We start from the raw sequence: 16,546 nt of genomic DNA on the forward strand, positions 1-16,546 counted from the left end.
TCCACGCCGCGCTCCGGAGCACGTCAGCGGCTGGGCATTAGACCTGGCCGGCGGGGGCCTCTCCAAGGCGGAGTTCGCTGGCTGGGGCTCTAGATTTCGGTTAGGATTGGGGAGAGAGGAAACGCCTGGGTGGAGACGGAACGGCGGTGTGCGGCGAAGCAGGATAGTGCAGGAAACGACAGCGATGCGCCCGACCAGGCCGGCAGGCTTCGGAGACGCCGGTGCAATCCGCCCCCCTTCCGCAAACGTCTGGGTTCGGGTACCTGGCGGGCGAAGGCCGCAGCGGCGCGGGTTGGGCTGGCCATGGGGAGTCCCCGGGGGCGCGGGGCTGCGGAGAGCTGCGGCCGCACGCAGCGCGCGGCTGGACGCGAAAGCCAGTGGCGTGACCAAGCTCCAGCGCACCGACTGCGCGGCGCGGGCTGCAGCCGCCTGGGGCCCAGCGCCAGGGCCAGGAGCAGGGAACAACGCAGCCCCTCCAGCATCCCCGGGGGTGGAGCCTCCAACCGTCTGGTCCCTCTCGCTTTTCGGTGGGTAAAACCAAAGCCCTAGTTTCCACCACTTGGTCTCCGGCTGGGGCACAAGCGTGCGCGCCACGAGCGAGCGCCTTTCCAAAGGCAGGCACTTCAGGAGCATTTACCGAGCCACCCCAGGGTTACCGGCCCGGACACGCCCCTCGGCCAGGGCGAAGGCAAACTTGGGGAAATTAATTTACATTAGGGGAAGAGTTTCCGTGGACAGAAAGGCTAAAAGCTTCTGCCCCTGAGTCTGCAGTCCGGGATTGGCAGTTGCGCACTGGCTCTCTTCTGCCACCGATCCCCACGTGCAAACTGATGAGCGAGAACGTGAATCTGGGGTTTAGATTTCTTTGCACCACCTCCTCAAGTGGGATTTGTTGTGGGGTGCTGCAGGGTTACCAGGCTCACGCCCTCTAAGAGCTCTTTCTGCCGGAAGACCTCGACGCTATTGCATCCGCCCAGCCATTCAGTGTTGTAGGCAAAATAAAGAGCCCCCAATCGAGCTGACCGGTCGCTGCTGTAAACCCGTGGAAGCAATATTTAAGGAAGCTGATAAAGCAACCTTTGAAAGGAAAAAGGAAGCTACTGCCTTCTCTACGTGTTCTCCCAGGGCGACGTCAGCTTCAGTTATGAGCCTTTCTGGGCTTTTAAATTAATGGGAAGTGGCTCATTTGTTCTTGGAAAGGGGGGAGAACGGTTTATTCTGGGTAAGAGCAGTTAGATCTGGTCTGGTTTTAGAATTTATTTCATAGAGTCCTAAAGACAATATAGCTCTAATCTTTTCAACTCAGAAAACAGCATTCACTTCTCCCTTCCCTTCAGAAAAGGCATAGAACAGCTCCTGAGGTTTGGGTGGAGCGACAAGTTCCAGCCCAGGCAGGTCACATGTGGCTGGAAACCAGAGTCCCTGAAGAAATTTAAAATCAAATTTTAAAATAAAATTTTTAAAAAAGTATAGACTAAGTAAACTCTAGGGCTGCCATTTTCCAACCTTGTCCCCATGCCTAAAAATAAGAAACTCTTAGGTGAAGAACTATTAACAGTTTGCATTCAAAAGCTTGGTTTAGGGGCACCTGGGTCGCTAGTCGGTTAAGCATCCAACTTCAGCTTAGGTCATGATCTCACGGCTGATGAGTTCAAGCCCCACATCCGGCTCTGCATGACAGTGTGGGACCTGCTTGGGGTTCTCTCTCTCTCTCTCTGCTCCTGTTCTGCTCATGCTCACTTGTGTGCTCTCTCTCAAAATAAATAAATAAATGAACTTTAAGAAAAAAAAAGCTTGGTTTAAATGTCTACACCAGGGGCGCCTGGGTGGCTCAGTCAGTTGAGCGTCCGACTTCGGCTCAGGTCATGATCTCGCACTCCGTGTGAGTTGAAGCCCCGCATCAGGCTCTGTGCTGACAGCTCAGAGCCTGGAGTCTGTTTCAGATTCTGTGTGTCCCTCTCTCTCTGGCCCTTCCCCCGTTCATGCTCTGTCTCTGTCTCAAATATAAATAAATGTTTAAAAAAAAAATGACTACACCAGACATGCATTAAAAGTCTGTTATTGTTTTTAAAGATAAATATTACACAGCTCCAATTTTCTGGCTATTTTAAGTGTTACTTGTAAACCCTTTTTTTAAAAATTTATTTTTGAGAGAGAGAGGGCATGAGTGGGGGAGGGGCAGAGAGCCAGGTAGACACAGAATCTGAAGCAGACTCCAGGCTCTGAGCTGTAGGCACAGAGCCCGACGTGGGGCTCAAAATCATGAACGTGAGATCATGACCTGAGCTGAAGTCAGACACTTAATGGACTGAGCCTCCCAGGTGCCCCCAAACCCTCCCTTTTCCATCAAGAGAACATATACTGAAAGAATGAAGTTACTGAACAATTATCACAGTGCTACCTATACCTTTTGGCTCGTCAGAGCCAACATTTGTGCAAGGGCAATCTGTATTAACTGCTTCTATTTCCTCCCACTTCAAGTGGCTACAATTTGACTCCTGTCCTATTATTCCATCTGAACAAGGCTCCTAACAGCCTTCATTTCATTTAACCCAATGGTTTGCTTCCTGTGCATTTTTGTGGCTGAACCTATATGCTGATGGCTCCCAAATATGTATTTTTTTCAGTCCACCTCTCTCCTGAGCAGTGAGTACTTACACCAAAAATCTGTCTAAAATACTTATTATTGTGTATGTAACATTCGTGAAGGAAATAGGCTAGGTGCTGGGGATGTATTGTGAGCATACTTCCATCGCATTATCATGCATTGCCTTTAGCCACATAGAAAAATGGTACTTGTGTTAAAAAGCAGCAACTAATCCTATAAATATAAAAAAGCAAAAGTAACAAGTGCTACCTGTGTTTTACCAGAAATGTCCGGAAGGGCTTTCCAGCAAGGGACCCTTAACTAGAGACCTAGGGGATAAAAGTATTTACTATAAGAGAGAATGAAAAACATCTGAGATGAAAGTGAGTTCCAGGAAAAAACATCTCTGAGAAGGGAAGAAATGTGGCACTTACAAAAGACAAGAGAGACAGGGCTGGAGTGGAGACAAGCAGGGAACTTGGTCGAGGGTGAGACTGGGAGGGCTGGCAGACAGCCAACCACGTAGTGCCTTTTAAGAGAGTTAAAGGATAATTTCCCTGATAAAGGCAAAAGTATGACTGCCATATACATATAAAATGAATTTATATTATAGTCTATGTAACTATAATGAAGTTACCAGGCAGATGTTAAAACTTGTTCAAAGAACAGACACACTTCCCGGTCAGGAATAGTGACATGAATTTGCAAATGGACATAAAACCAGCTTCTTCCACAATAGGGGAGATACATTAATTGAATCCTGACCTTCAGAACTTATTTGCATGTGTATTGACAAGAATTATTTTGCACTCCTGTTATCTGGACAGTAACTCAAAAACAATGAAACAACACAAAAGCACAACGAAAGAACTCATGGAATCCTAAGAACAAGAAAAACCATCCAAAGGGTAGGATTAGATAGGGAACAGGGGTGGAGGTTGACAGGACTGAAGTGCACTGTGGCTGCAGTTTGGAGACTGGAGGAGGGTGTGGCTGAAGAAATGGATTTATGAGAAAGCTATTATAGAACCCACATAAGTGCTGGCCTATTAATAAGTTGGATCTGGCAGGTGGTAGGTGATACAGCTGGAGAGAAGCAGCCAGATTTCTGCAATCTTTATACAGAGTGGACAAGAGAAAGAATGGGGAGAGACAGGTGACAAGAAGGGCTCCCTGGTTTCTGGCTTGCTCTTCTTGTTGGTGATATTCGCTAAGAAAAATGGAACACTGAAAGATGAACCAGCAGGAGTCTGGTTTGGGGCATGCTGAGTTTTTGGTCTCTGAGACTGGCTGTTAGACATATGCCTGTCTGAGGCTCAAACGAGAGGTCTGGTTTCGAAGTAGACACCTGAGGACTCAGTGGCATGCAGGTGGTCACTGAAGCTACGGGAGTGAATGAGAATGTCACATCTGTGCCTCTGTAAAATGGGGCAACGGCAACACTTCACGTTTGCCAAATGGGATGGACCATCGTAACATGTACCATATGTAAACTACTTAGAACCTTGTCTGGTAAGTGCTAATTCCTCAACAAATGAAGGTAATGATCATTTATCTCCTTTGGCAAACATTCTCTGAAAGGGCCAGATAGTAAATATTTTATGTTTTAAGGACCATGTGGTCTTTGCTAAATTACTCCAATCTCGGGGCGCCTGGGTGGCTCAGTCGGTTGAGCCTCCGACTTCGGTGCAGGTCATGATCTCGCGGTTGACGAGTTCGAGCCCCACGTCGGGCTCTGTGCTGATGGTTCAGAGCCTGGAGCCTGCTTCAGATTCTGTGTCTCCCTCTCTCTCTCTGACCCTCCCCCGTTCATGCTCTGTCTCTCTCTCTCTCTCAAAAATAAACATTAAAAAAAAATTGAAAAAAAAAATTACTCCGATCTGTCAATGTATGGCAAAAGCAGCCACAGATAATATGTAAAAGAACAGTCAAGGCTGGGTTCCCATAAAACTGTATTTTCAAAAACAGGACACAGCGGATTTGGCCTGCGGGCTGTAGGCTACTGACCCCTACTCCATGCAGCTGCCCTACCAAGAAACATCAGGGTCATTCTTCAAGCACAACCAAGTGATCACCAACGTCTATACATTCTACCTCCAAATATCCTGACAGTCGCCATTTCTCCAGCCATATTATTGCCATCCTGGTACCAAATAGCTTCCAAGTAGCCTCTATATCTTCAGCCTTGCTTCCCCTTAAGCCATTCTTACCATGGCAACCAGAGAAATCGTCTCAAAATGCAAACCTGAACATATCTCTTCTTGGCCAATAAAATCCTCAAACTTTACATCATCCTGGTGACAAAATATTTATTTATTTATTTATTTATTTATTTATTTATTTTATTTATTTATTTTTAAGAGAGAGAGAGAGTGTGTGTGTGAATGAGGGAGGGGAAGAGAGAGAGGGGGAGAGAGGATCCGAAGTGGGCTCTGGGCTGACAACAGCAAACCCGATCTGGGGATCAAACTCAAGAACCGCGAGATCATGACCTGAACTGAAATCAGAGGCTCAACCGACTGAGCCACCCGGGTGCCCCTGTGACAAGGTATTTTAGCCAGCTCTCCCACCCATCCCAAATTCTGACCCCTGCCCCTGACTCTCTGGCTGTCTGTTCCCTACTCTCCCTCTCTCCAGCCACAAATTTAACTATTTCAGTCCTTCTTTTGGGCATCAGGCCTTCTCACAGCTGGCCGTCTGCCTGAAACACACCCGTGCCATTGGCTGGCTCTCTCATCCCCCTTTATCAGTTTATGGGGCACTCCGTCCTCAGGGAGACACCCCTGAACCCTATCAAGGCTGCCATAGGCCCCTCTGCTGTTTTTTTTTTCATAGAATTCTTTCCATTTCAAAATAACTGCCATACTTTATTGGAATTATTTGATTCATGCTGCTCTAATTTCTGTGATGGTAAATTGTGCCTGTTTGTTCCCCCTCACCCAATGCCAGGCACAAGGTTGAGATTTAACTATCCATTAAATTGTAACTCTCTGATTTTTAAAAAGTATATATTTAACATGCTTCGGAATTTTCACTGCTAAAGTTCACAAGATAACAGACTAAAAATGTCCTCAGAAACCCACTCTTCCCCTAGATGTAGGTTTCTTTCTTCACCAAAAGGCTCTCCCTCACCCTAAATCTTTCTCTTTCCTTTTCCTCTTTCCTGTTCCTTCTCTTCCCTTAACCAGTCATAACAGGGGTTTTCAATGTATTCTATTAAGGGATTGGACCAGTGCTTTCCAATAGAACTTTCTACAAGGATGGAAATGTCCTGTACCTGCACCAGGCCACATGAGACTACTGAGCATCCAAATGTGGTTAGTGTACCTAAGGAACTGAATTTTTAATTTTGCCTAATTTTTATTTATATCTTAATATACCATGTGGCTCTGGTCTCAGTGCAGGTTTGGGCATTGTCATATGTTTGGTCATAGCGGAAGGTTGGTATCCTGGCTCTATCACTTATTAGCTCTATGACCTTTAGCAAATTACTAGCCTGTTTTGAGTTTCACTTTTAAAATTAGAGTAGGGGCGGCACCTGGGTGGCTCAGTCAGTTGAGCACCTGACTCTTAATTTTGGCTCAGGTCATGATCTCACGATTCAGGGTTCAAGCCCCACATCAGGCTCTGCTCTGATAGTGCAGGGACTGCTTGGGATTCTCTCTCTGTCCCTCTCCCATGTTCTCTCTTTCTCTCAAAAATAAAATAAACATTAAAAAATAAAATAAAATCAGAGTAAAAATTAAAGCAGTGATGAGATTCAGCATGAAGATATGTACAAAGGACTCAGCAGTACTTAGCATCTTCCTCAATAAATGTTAGCTATTGTTACATTTTTATTTTTTAACTTTAAAAAAATGATTGTTCTTCACTTGTAAGTAGTTGCCCTTGGATTATCTATATTAATGATGAGAACAATATTATATGGGCAAAAACCTTAAAAATATCTAGTTAGCTTTTCAAGTGTTTCTCTTTTTTTAATAATAAACAGTTTAAAAATAAGGCTGTTTGGCTCATAAAACAAACTGCATACCTATTATTTACATGCTTTCTGCTTGCCTTTGGGAAGGCACAGACAGATGAGGCGCCCTGAGAAAGCCCCATCTCCGGTCTCTGGAAACCAGAGAACTGGTTCAGTGAACCAGAAAGAAATCTTGACAAAAGAATTAGTTGGGCTTATTCAATGCCAAACCCCTTAATCAAATAAAATGAATAATTCTTTGTAGTACATATATAGTTACTATATCTGTTTCCTAGGGCTGTTGTAACAAAGTATCATAAACTGGCTGGCTTAAAACCACAGAAACTGTCTTGCAGTTCTAGAGGCTAGGTATGGGCGACACATGCTAAACCTGCAGTGGAGGGACGCCTGGGCAGCTCAGTTGTTTGGCTCAGGTCATGACTCACAGTTTGTGAGTTCAAGCCCCACATTGGGCTCTGTGCTGACAGCTCAGAGCCTGGAGCCTGCTTCAGATTATGTCTCTCTCTCTCTGTCTCTCTGCTTGTGCTCTCACACTCTCAAAAATAAATAAAAAAACAAAACAAACAAACCAATTTGACAATAAATTTCATATATTAAAAACAAAACAAAACAAAACAAAACAAAACCCAAAAAAAACCTGCAGTGGAAAATCCTTTGTCTCTCTTCCAGCTGCTGGTAACTCCAGGTGTCCCTTGGCTTACAGCTACAGCAGAGTCTCTGAAGGGGGTGATTACAGGTGTCTCTATTTTCCTCCTAAAGACACAATTCATATTGGACTAAAGCCCCTCTTAATTCAGTTTCACCTCATTCTAACTTGATTACATCTGCAAAGTCCCCCATCTTCAAGTAAGATCACATTCACAGGTATTGGAGTTCAGGATTTCAACATATCTTTTTGGGGGGACTCAATTCAACTCGTAACAGTCAACTAACTTTGTTTCAAATTAAATGATCATAGCACCTTTAATGCCATGTTTTCTATCTTGAGCAATAATATTTTTACCAATAAAATGAATTGATTTACAAAATAAAAGGACTTTCACACAATGCTCCATTAGGACTTGATGATTTTATGGGGACGGATTCTTACCAAAATTTGCTTACCATGTACAAAAGATCAATCACAAAAGCATACCTCTAGATGTTCCCTTTCCTTTCTCATCCCATTCAGTATGTCACCAATTCACACTAGGACTTCTGTATGCACGTTTCTCCGCCTGCGTCTCTCCTTCCTCGATGCTCCTTACCTGGTGACGGTCCCCCTGTTGGTCTCCTTGGCCCCATCCTTGATCTTCCAACTTCTCCTCTATCTGATACATCCCCAAGCTGTCATCAGAGTGCTTGCTCTATAAAGTGTCTACACCAGCCCCTCCCCAACTCAAAACCATAAGCATATCTGCTACCGATCCAGCCAGTTATGATACTGTGGGTACTTTGGTGCACATCTTCTTATCTAATACTCGAAAGTGGCCCCACCGCACCCCACAGATCCTATCTTCTCCATTGTCAGAGATGTTAGCTAAATTCCCCAAGATCGAGGCTATAGGTCAAGTCACTGTGACAAGGTATGTGATCTTACCTACCATTCTGAGTCCTTCCAGTGGATTCAAATTTTTTGACTATACGCCCCATAAGGAAAAGTTCTAGCATATGTGGCCGACTGTAGTTTTCAATGATGGCCATAATATGCTCTTCTGTTCCAACCCCATCACGAGGTGGTTTATTTTCCCCGTGCTTTTGAATCTGGGTAGGCCCTGTGACTATTTTGACCAATAGAATATGGCACAAATGTAGAAGTAACACTGTTCCAATTTTAGGGGCATACTTTAACAGGCCCAGAAGCTCCTGCTTCCTTCCTCTTGGAAGGCATGGGGTCTCCCCCATTTGGAACCCAGACACCATGCTATAGAAAGCCCAAAGCCCATGGAGAGGCCATGTGCAGGCTCACTTGTCAACAACCCAGATGAACTCCCTGCCGACATCCAGTATCAACTGTGAGTGTCTATCTTGTACATCCACACCGTACAGTTCCCAGAAGACTGACTGAAATCACAGGAGAAACCCCACATTAAAACTACCCTGCTGAGGGGCGCCTGGGTGGCTCAGTCGGTGAAGCGTCCAACTTTGGCTCAGGTCATGATCTTGCGGTTTGTGAGTTCGAGACCCACATCAGGCTCTGTGCTGACAGCTCAGAGCCTGGAGCCTGCTTCGGATTCTGTGTCTCCCTCTCTCTCTGCCCCTAACCCACTCCCATTCTGTCTCTGTATCTCTCAAAAATAAATAAACAAACAAACAAAAAAAACTACCCTGCTGAGTCCAGACAACGTACAGACCATGAGAGACAATAGTACCTTGCTGTTTTAAGCCACAAAGTTCTGGGTGGGTTGGTTATATAAAAATATATATGTTTGGGGCGCCTGGGTGGTGCAGTCGGTTAAGCGTCCGACTTCAGCCAGGTCACCATCTCGCGGTCTGTGAGTTCGAGCCCCGCGTCAGGCTCTGGGCTGATGGCTCAGAGCCTGGAGCCTGTTTCCGATTCTGTGTCTCCCTCTCTCTCTGCCCCTCCCCCGTTCATGCTCTGTCTCTCTCTGTCCCAAAAATAAATAAACGTTGAAAAAAAAATTAAAAAATATATATATATATGTTTAACCAAAGCAGCATGCAAGCCTAACATGTTTATTTAGTTATGAAAATAATCTAATACATAATAACTCATGCACACAAATAGGAGTCAAAAAGATGAAATAATCAGGGCACCTGGGTGGTTCAGTCAGTTAAGCGTCCGACTTCAGCCCAGGTCATGATCTCACAGTCTGTGAGTTCAAGCCCTGTGTTGGGCTCTGTGCTGACAGCTCAGAGCCTGGAGCCTGCTTCCAGATTCTGTGTCTCCCTCTCTCTTGGTCCCTCTCTCCCCCTCACGTTCTATCTCTTTCTCTCAAAAAACTTAAAAAAAAAAAAAAAAGATGAGATAATCATTAAAAATTCTTTTTTTTTGAAAATATCTGATGAATTATGGTTGTTTTCTTATACCATCCTTGACTAAAGGCCCCAATATACACAAGACCCAAGTAATCATTAATGATAGTAGACATAAATGCCTTGTAAAGTCTTCTTGATGATACCAAAATTTTGTGGCCCACCACTTGTCAGTTCTGATTAAATCATTGATATTTTTATCTTGGAATATGGATAATGGAGAGCTTGTAATAAGCGTTGACAAAATATTAGTCGTCTTATTTTTGTTATATCCTTGTGTTTATATTACCAATATTTTCTTTATTCTGATTCTATGATTTTAAATTTTTTGTTTGTGTTTGTTTTGTTTGCAGAAATCTTTTAAGGCCCGTTGTCCCTTTTGCAAGGATTATCAATTAACACTGGCTGGCGTAATCTGTAAATCTCCTTAACCAGGCTCGCATAAATTGCCACAATCACAACCTGCTGAAAGAGGGCAAATGCAGGTGGCCCCTTGGGGCAGTGGCCGCACTCCCTCTCCCCAAGGAAAGTTTGTGACAGCACGATCATCTGGTGCACAGACTGAGCAGAGGGTGCCCATGTCGACCCCTGCAAGTTAAATACGAGTAATTTTTTCTGCATATTAAAGAACACACACACACAATGAATGCTTCGGACACCCCAGGGGTCTCTGGGGCACACACTCAGCTTGGAAACCATGGGGCTCCAAGGGCAGATTCCTGAGTTCAGTCTGTGTGCGGGGGTTTCTGCACATTGTGGACCTGCCTGTCAGGATTCTTTCTTTAATCTCTCACTTCCTGACCTTCCCCTCCCCCTCATTTGCACTTCCCATTTCCCTTGGTCCACAGAAGAAACTCTCAGCACGCCCAACCTCTAGGTCACCCAGCAGTACTCTACAGAGAAGCGACAGGACGGAGAAACAGACAAGATTCCAGATAGAATCTAGACTAGAAATTTCATTTCATGTCTGGAAACAAGTAAGTTTCTAATTTTGCTTTTTACCAAAATAGAAGCATATATCAACTTCTGGGAGGGAGAAATTAATCCTAATTAAATGAGCCTTGTTTTTGTTTTTGTTTTAATCCAGAGTATTATATCCTGATTGCGTTAGAGAACATTTTGTTTTACACTAGTACCTAAGGAGTTGCTAAGATAAGTTGGTAAGATTCCAGGTTAATCTACTTGGAGGAAATTAACCGCAAAAAGAAAAGGCACTGGGCCACAACCCAGATGTGTTAAGTTTTATTCATGATTGTTAAGTGCATTATTTACAGTAAAATCCACAATATATTACCACTAAGATAAACTAGTTTTAATTATGTGGTAAATAGGAAAAACATGAGAAGTGGTTGGTGCTTGACACTGAGCAAAAGATAAACATAAAGGAAAATGTAGTATTTTGGAATAGAGTAGCCTCTTGGAAAATGTTAATGAAAATGCCTTTCCTGTGAGTGTAATACATGCTCAAGAAAATATAAAATCCTACTTTCTCTGGATATGTCCCTCTTGCTCTAAGATATGTCATTCCCTATCAGAAGTAAACAGGACACTGAACCCCTCTCTCTTTTTTTTTTTTTTTTAATGTTTATTTATTTTTGAGACAGAGAGAGACACAGCATGAGCAGGGAAGGGGCAGAGAGAGAGGGAGACACAGAATGTGAAGCAGGCTCCAGGCTCTGAGCTGTCAGCAAAGAGCCCGACACAGGGCTCGAACTCACGAACTGTGAGATCATGACCTGAGCCGAAGTCAGACGCTCAACCAACTAAGCCACCCAGGCGCCCCTGAACCCCTCTCTTTGAGAAGATGCCAAGTACACGACAAAGACACAGATGGGAAGAGTGAGTCTACCAAGCTTTCTCCTGGTGAGAAGGGGCATGCCTCGTGTTTGTCATTCCTGGTCTTCTTATAAACTTCAAATACTCTGATTTTAATATGGAGAGATAAGGCAGGGAAGCATTCCATGTGTCCCTCACCCGGATGAAACAAGGACCCACCCCTCTTCAGTGTTTCTCTCCCGCCCTGATGATTCACAGACCAGAATTAGGGGATGGAAGAGGCAAGATCTTTAAACAAAATTTGTCATTGCTCCTGCTGCTTCCATATTTAACATAGTCTGAATGTGGACTATGGCAACACACACCAAACTTCCGGTTTCTGATGCCACCCTTCACCCCTAGTGGGGAGAAACAGCAGTGACACAGACCTGAAGCCTGGCAGTGGATTTATGGTGACTTGATTAGAGAAGGTTTTGCTGACGTGATAATCCCAGCCATCCATTTCTTTATGCTCTGGTGGCTTGCTGGACAATTTGGAGTGAATTAAAGAGAAGCTTTTCTTTTGTAGAGCAGGAGAAGGGCCGTTTTGTAACGGGAGGTGGCAAAGAGAACTGGCAAGATGCTTCCTCCTTGGCAGGGCTTAGGAAAGACTTACAGAAAGGTTAGGAGCCTTGAATTTGGTTGACTTCCTAACACTCGTGTGTCCCGTGTACCGCTGCGGAAAGTCATCTTGCATCCCTAGGGGTATAAGTTCTGCAGGCTGGAGACACGGGGTTAGCCTTACGTTTACTAGAGCAGTTATGACACTTGATTACTGCTTTACTTGTTTGTACAGCAGTCTCTGCCTGTCGGGCAGTGACTTCATTTTCTTTTGGATTTCTGGGCCTTAGTACACATCCAGGCTAATGTACGAACCTCAAAAAATATTTTCTGAATAAATTTTTGGAATGTATAAATCCACCATGTTTTTGTTTAAGGTAAAAATTAATATGATGGATGTTGGCTAAACTTACTACGGTAAGAAAAAAATTGATAGACGAGCTGATATGTTTCTCTCTCTCTCTCACTCACACACACACACAAATGGGGAAAGAGGGAGAGCAAGAGAGCAAGAAAACAGACACCTGTATAAACTGTATTGTGTCAGGCATAAAAGAATCAAAAATAGATTTTCAATGTGCTCACTTGTTCAAGCTCTGCGTCATCGATATATTGAAGCTTATGCACTAAAACTGCCTTCATCTACTTACAAGGTATTTTGCTTATGTCCTCTAATTTCTGGACAGTCCCTTTGGAACTTTTTTCTGAATCTTATTAAGACATGAGTTCTGAGTCCATTACAAGATTTTGTTTCAAGCTCTAGCTCATTGTCTAGTTCATACGTGACCTTGACATATCAGCTAATATCTCTAAACCTCACATTAATATCTCTGAAGTTCAGCTACCTTCCCTATAGAGGTAAAAATGAAATACGTGAGAGCATTTTGTAAACCATTGAACAGAATATGTCACAGTCATTTCTTTGTTCTAATATAAGGTTATCAAGGTTCTAAAGAGACCCTATAATACAGCAGTGAAGCACATAGACTGTAGAGTGACATTGCCAGACTTCATAGTTTTGCAAGCTTAATCTAGTTATCGCATCTCTCTGTATCTCACTTTCCCCATTTGTGAAATGCTTTAAGTAACAGTTTTCATGAGGACCAAATGAGACATTCACAAAAGCCCACGCTGGCACCAGTGAATTCTCAATTTATGCTGGTTATAATTATTACAGTGAAGATTCACATTGAATCTGAAGGTTTTTAGAGAAATTTTGGCATCTGTGAAACTGGAATTATTTATCAGTTTAGAGTGAAGAAAGGATCCACAGATACTTCACTTCTCTAAAACCAAACCTTGCTGCGTGGCTTCCTTAGAACCCTGCTGCCTGGCTGAGAAAAGGTGGTTTGGCCTTAGATGCTCCCTAAGCATCTAAGGAACACATGGCCTTAGACCACTCCATGTGGCCAGAACTTCTACCGTTGTACTAGGAGGTCCACAGTGTTTTTTAGCCTTTCCTCAGATTACTGGAGCAATTTTCTACTGGAGATCCTTTACTGTTTGGATTTGGTGCAGTCCTCAAGTGAGTTAAAACTTGCTTCCTCAAAAAGTCTGGTTAACTTATTTCTCTACTTTAAAAAAAAATAGTATGGAAGCTCTTTCTCACCAATGACGGTGGCAAACATTTTTTCCCACCGTAAGTAAGCCCAATAGATGACAGTCTCAATTTACAAAACAGATGTATCATAGGGTCTCTGATATGCTAAAGTTTTGCCACAGATGGCTTTTATTTTTTCTTAATGTTTTCTTTATTTTTGAGAGAGAGAAAGAAACAGAGTCCAAATGGGGACTGAGCAGAGAGAGGGAGACACAGAATCTGAAGCAGGCTCCAGGCTCTGAGCTGTCAGCACAGAGACTGACCAGGGACTCAAACTCATGAGATCAAGACCTGAGGTGAAGTGGGACGGCCTAACTCACTGAGCCACCCAGGAGCCCCTACAAACAGCTTTTAAATAGCAATTCGCTTTGGGCATTTGAATGGGATTCATTTACAAAATAAAAGCAGATATTATGACTTTAAAATAATGCAATCACCTATTGGGTAAAAATAGGCTCAACAGTAAAGAACTGCATTTCTCTCAACCAGTCTATCTTCTGCCATAAAACAAGACAGTTTTAAAAGTTTTAGCATACCTGTGTGTTTTATGTTTACGTGGTGTTTTCTGCCGTGGTGATACCAGCTACTTCAAATCATCAGAAAAATAGCCTATTGGTCATAAATTATGTCAGATCAAATAAAATATCCTATAACAGGTCTAAATTGCAAATCATCATCACCATACAACTCTTTAAAGCAGATAGCAGTAAAAAGTAAGTAAGGTTTAGTCACAGGAAGTTGAGGGAAGTATAAGATAAAGAAGACTAACGAGAAATGATTTGGGGAGGCAGGGCAAGGATTACTAAGGAATATGTATACCACTAGTTTATTCTATGGGCAATGGGGAACATTTTTAAGGCACTTGATTCAAGAAGTTACAGGTAGGGCACCTGGTGGCTTAGTCGATTAAGCATCTGACTCTTGCTATCTGCTCGGTCATGATCTCACGGCTTGTGAGTTCCAGCCCCACATAGGGCTCTGTGCCGATAGTGAGGAGCATGCTTGGGATTCTCTCCCTCTCTTTCTGCCTTTCCCACACTCGGGCACACACACATGCACACACGCTCTCTCTCAAAATAAATAAATTTTAAAAAAGGCTACAGGTGATATCAGTCTCCCAAGAATGTATAGAATGGGTTGGAGCAAGAGGAACTGGAAGATGGATGCCCTCTGGGGAGTTATTCCAGCTTCCTGGGGCCTGAACAGAAAACAGGAGCAGACAGGGAGCGGTAGCAATTCTGCAGTCTGCAGAAAGTGCACTGCCCAGATGGCAGACAAGGGAGGGACAGCCAATTTGGATCCAAAGCCTCCAGTCTCGCCCCATCATGTTTTACATATGTAAATAGCACGAATGGACAGTTCTCCAGGATACAGGACTCTGAATGTGAGACTGCTCTAAATCTGGAGCCACAGAGCCAAAAGTCAATATCCTCTGGGATTCTGCCTTTAATGAGCCTGATTTGTACTCTTCCTGAAAGTCAGCTTTGATAGTGTGGTGCTTGTGGTGTTGAGGCATGTTACATACCAGTCAGGAGGCATCCTCAGTGCTTTGCTTTCTTGATCCTAAGAGATACCAAATACCTTGGAGACCTTTGTATTATTTAATGAGACATTCAGCAGCATTCCCTCCATCTCAAGGCAGCCGACTTTGTAAGAAGTTTGTAGAGGACGTGGATTTATGATGTATCCTTGGAACATTTTCTTTTAATAGTTCCCACTAGTCACAACTCAAGAAACTTCAAAGTTCCTCTCTAAATCCACTCCATGCCCCCTCCCCACTTCTGTAACTTTCTGCCATTAGAATATATAGTTTGCGTTTACAGATTACCAGGCACACGACAAAGGAAAGCATGAATAAAAGAGAAGAAGAAAAAAGGGAAAACTGTCTTAGTCCATTCGGACTACTATAACAGAATACCGCAGACTGGGAAGCTTATAAATGACAGAAATTTCCTTCTCACAGTTCTAGAATCTGGAAATCCAGAATCGCAGTGCCAGCATGGCTGGGGAGGGCCCTCTTTTGAGTTACAGACTCCTCATTGTCCTCACATGGAAGGGGCAAGGGATCGGTCTAGAGCCTCTTTGATACAGCAGTAATCCCAGTCCTGAAGGATTAGTCACCTCCCAGAGGCCCCACCTCCTAATGCCATTCCCTTGGGGGGTTAAGATTCAACATGTGATTTTGGGGAGGACACATTCAGACGACAAAACAAGTCCCAAATTATTTTATGATAGTTGTTAGGTGGTGAATACACATGTATGTTTGAGTGAAAGAACCAGGGACCCTTATAAACTGGCATGTGAACCTGGCGTTCCCATCAGATGAGTCATCAACGATTTGAGAGTTAATTTACTTGAATAGATATAACAGTGCTACCTGACGAAAAGATATGAGCATACACACATGAACACAAGATGTGCTCTATGGGAACAGTGAACATACTCCATAATAACAACCACCCTCTATGAGATGCACCCTTCATCAGGCCCTTAGTTCCACACACATTTTATCCTCACAACACTAAGGTAGATATTATTATTATTATTATAAACCCTATTTTACAGATGCGAAAATTGGAAGAGGTTTGATGATTTGCTAAGATGACTCATAGGATCCAGTGCTCACGGCTATGAATTATTACAGGATAAAAAAGGACACAGGGCAAAAATCAGCAAAGGGTAAAGGCACGTGGGACAAAGTTCAGAGGAAGCCAGGCACAACCGTCCAAGAGTCCTCTTCCAGGGGAATCACACAGAACACTCCTCATTCCTCCAGCAACAAGTTGAGACAACGGGCAGCAGCGACTCACACAAAGAGGGTGGGGACACTGAGGCTTTTCTTTCCATGAAGCAGCTTTATTCGTGCCAGCACGGGCTCAGTGGACAAAGACCCCAAAAGGCTGTGCCCTGAGTGCAACAGGGGTTGGTGGCCTTTTGTACAGTTTTGGCTCCTTTGTCTCCAGTCTACGGTAACATACAATCTGAAGAGGCGCTCTATGTTACGGAGTCATGATGAATGTTGTGC

The 16,546-nt window shown here is 43.7% G+C and overlaps 1 protein-coding gene across 2 annotated transcripts in view; it reads right to left on the minus strand.

Moving 5' to 3' along the window:
• BCAT1 (branched chain amino acid transaminase 1) overlaps positions 1-16,546 on the minus strand; it is a 107,924-nt gene that overhangs the window by 73,057 nt on the left and 18,321 nt on the right. Inside the window, exon 1 of one of the 2 annotated variants that reach the window (XM_047867800.1) lies at positions 264-499. The exons of the other annotated variant lie outside the window; for it this stretch is intronic. Within the exon in view, the coding sequence (XP_047723756.1) occupies positions 264-482 (219 nt within the window). The 5' untranslated portion in view covers positions 483-499. Of the gene's footprint in view, positions 1-263; positions 500-16,546 lie in introns of those variants that run through there. 2 annotated transcript variants of the gene reach the window in all.

This window comes from Prionailurus viverrinus, chromosome B4 (genome assembly GCF_022837055.1).
Source record: "Prionailurus viverrinus isolate Anna chromosome B4, UM_Priviv_1.0, whole genome shotgun sequence".
NCBI classification, from domain to species: domain Eukaryota; kingdom Metazoa; phylum Chordata; class Mammalia; order Carnivora; family Felidae; genus Prionailurus; species Prionailurus viverrinus.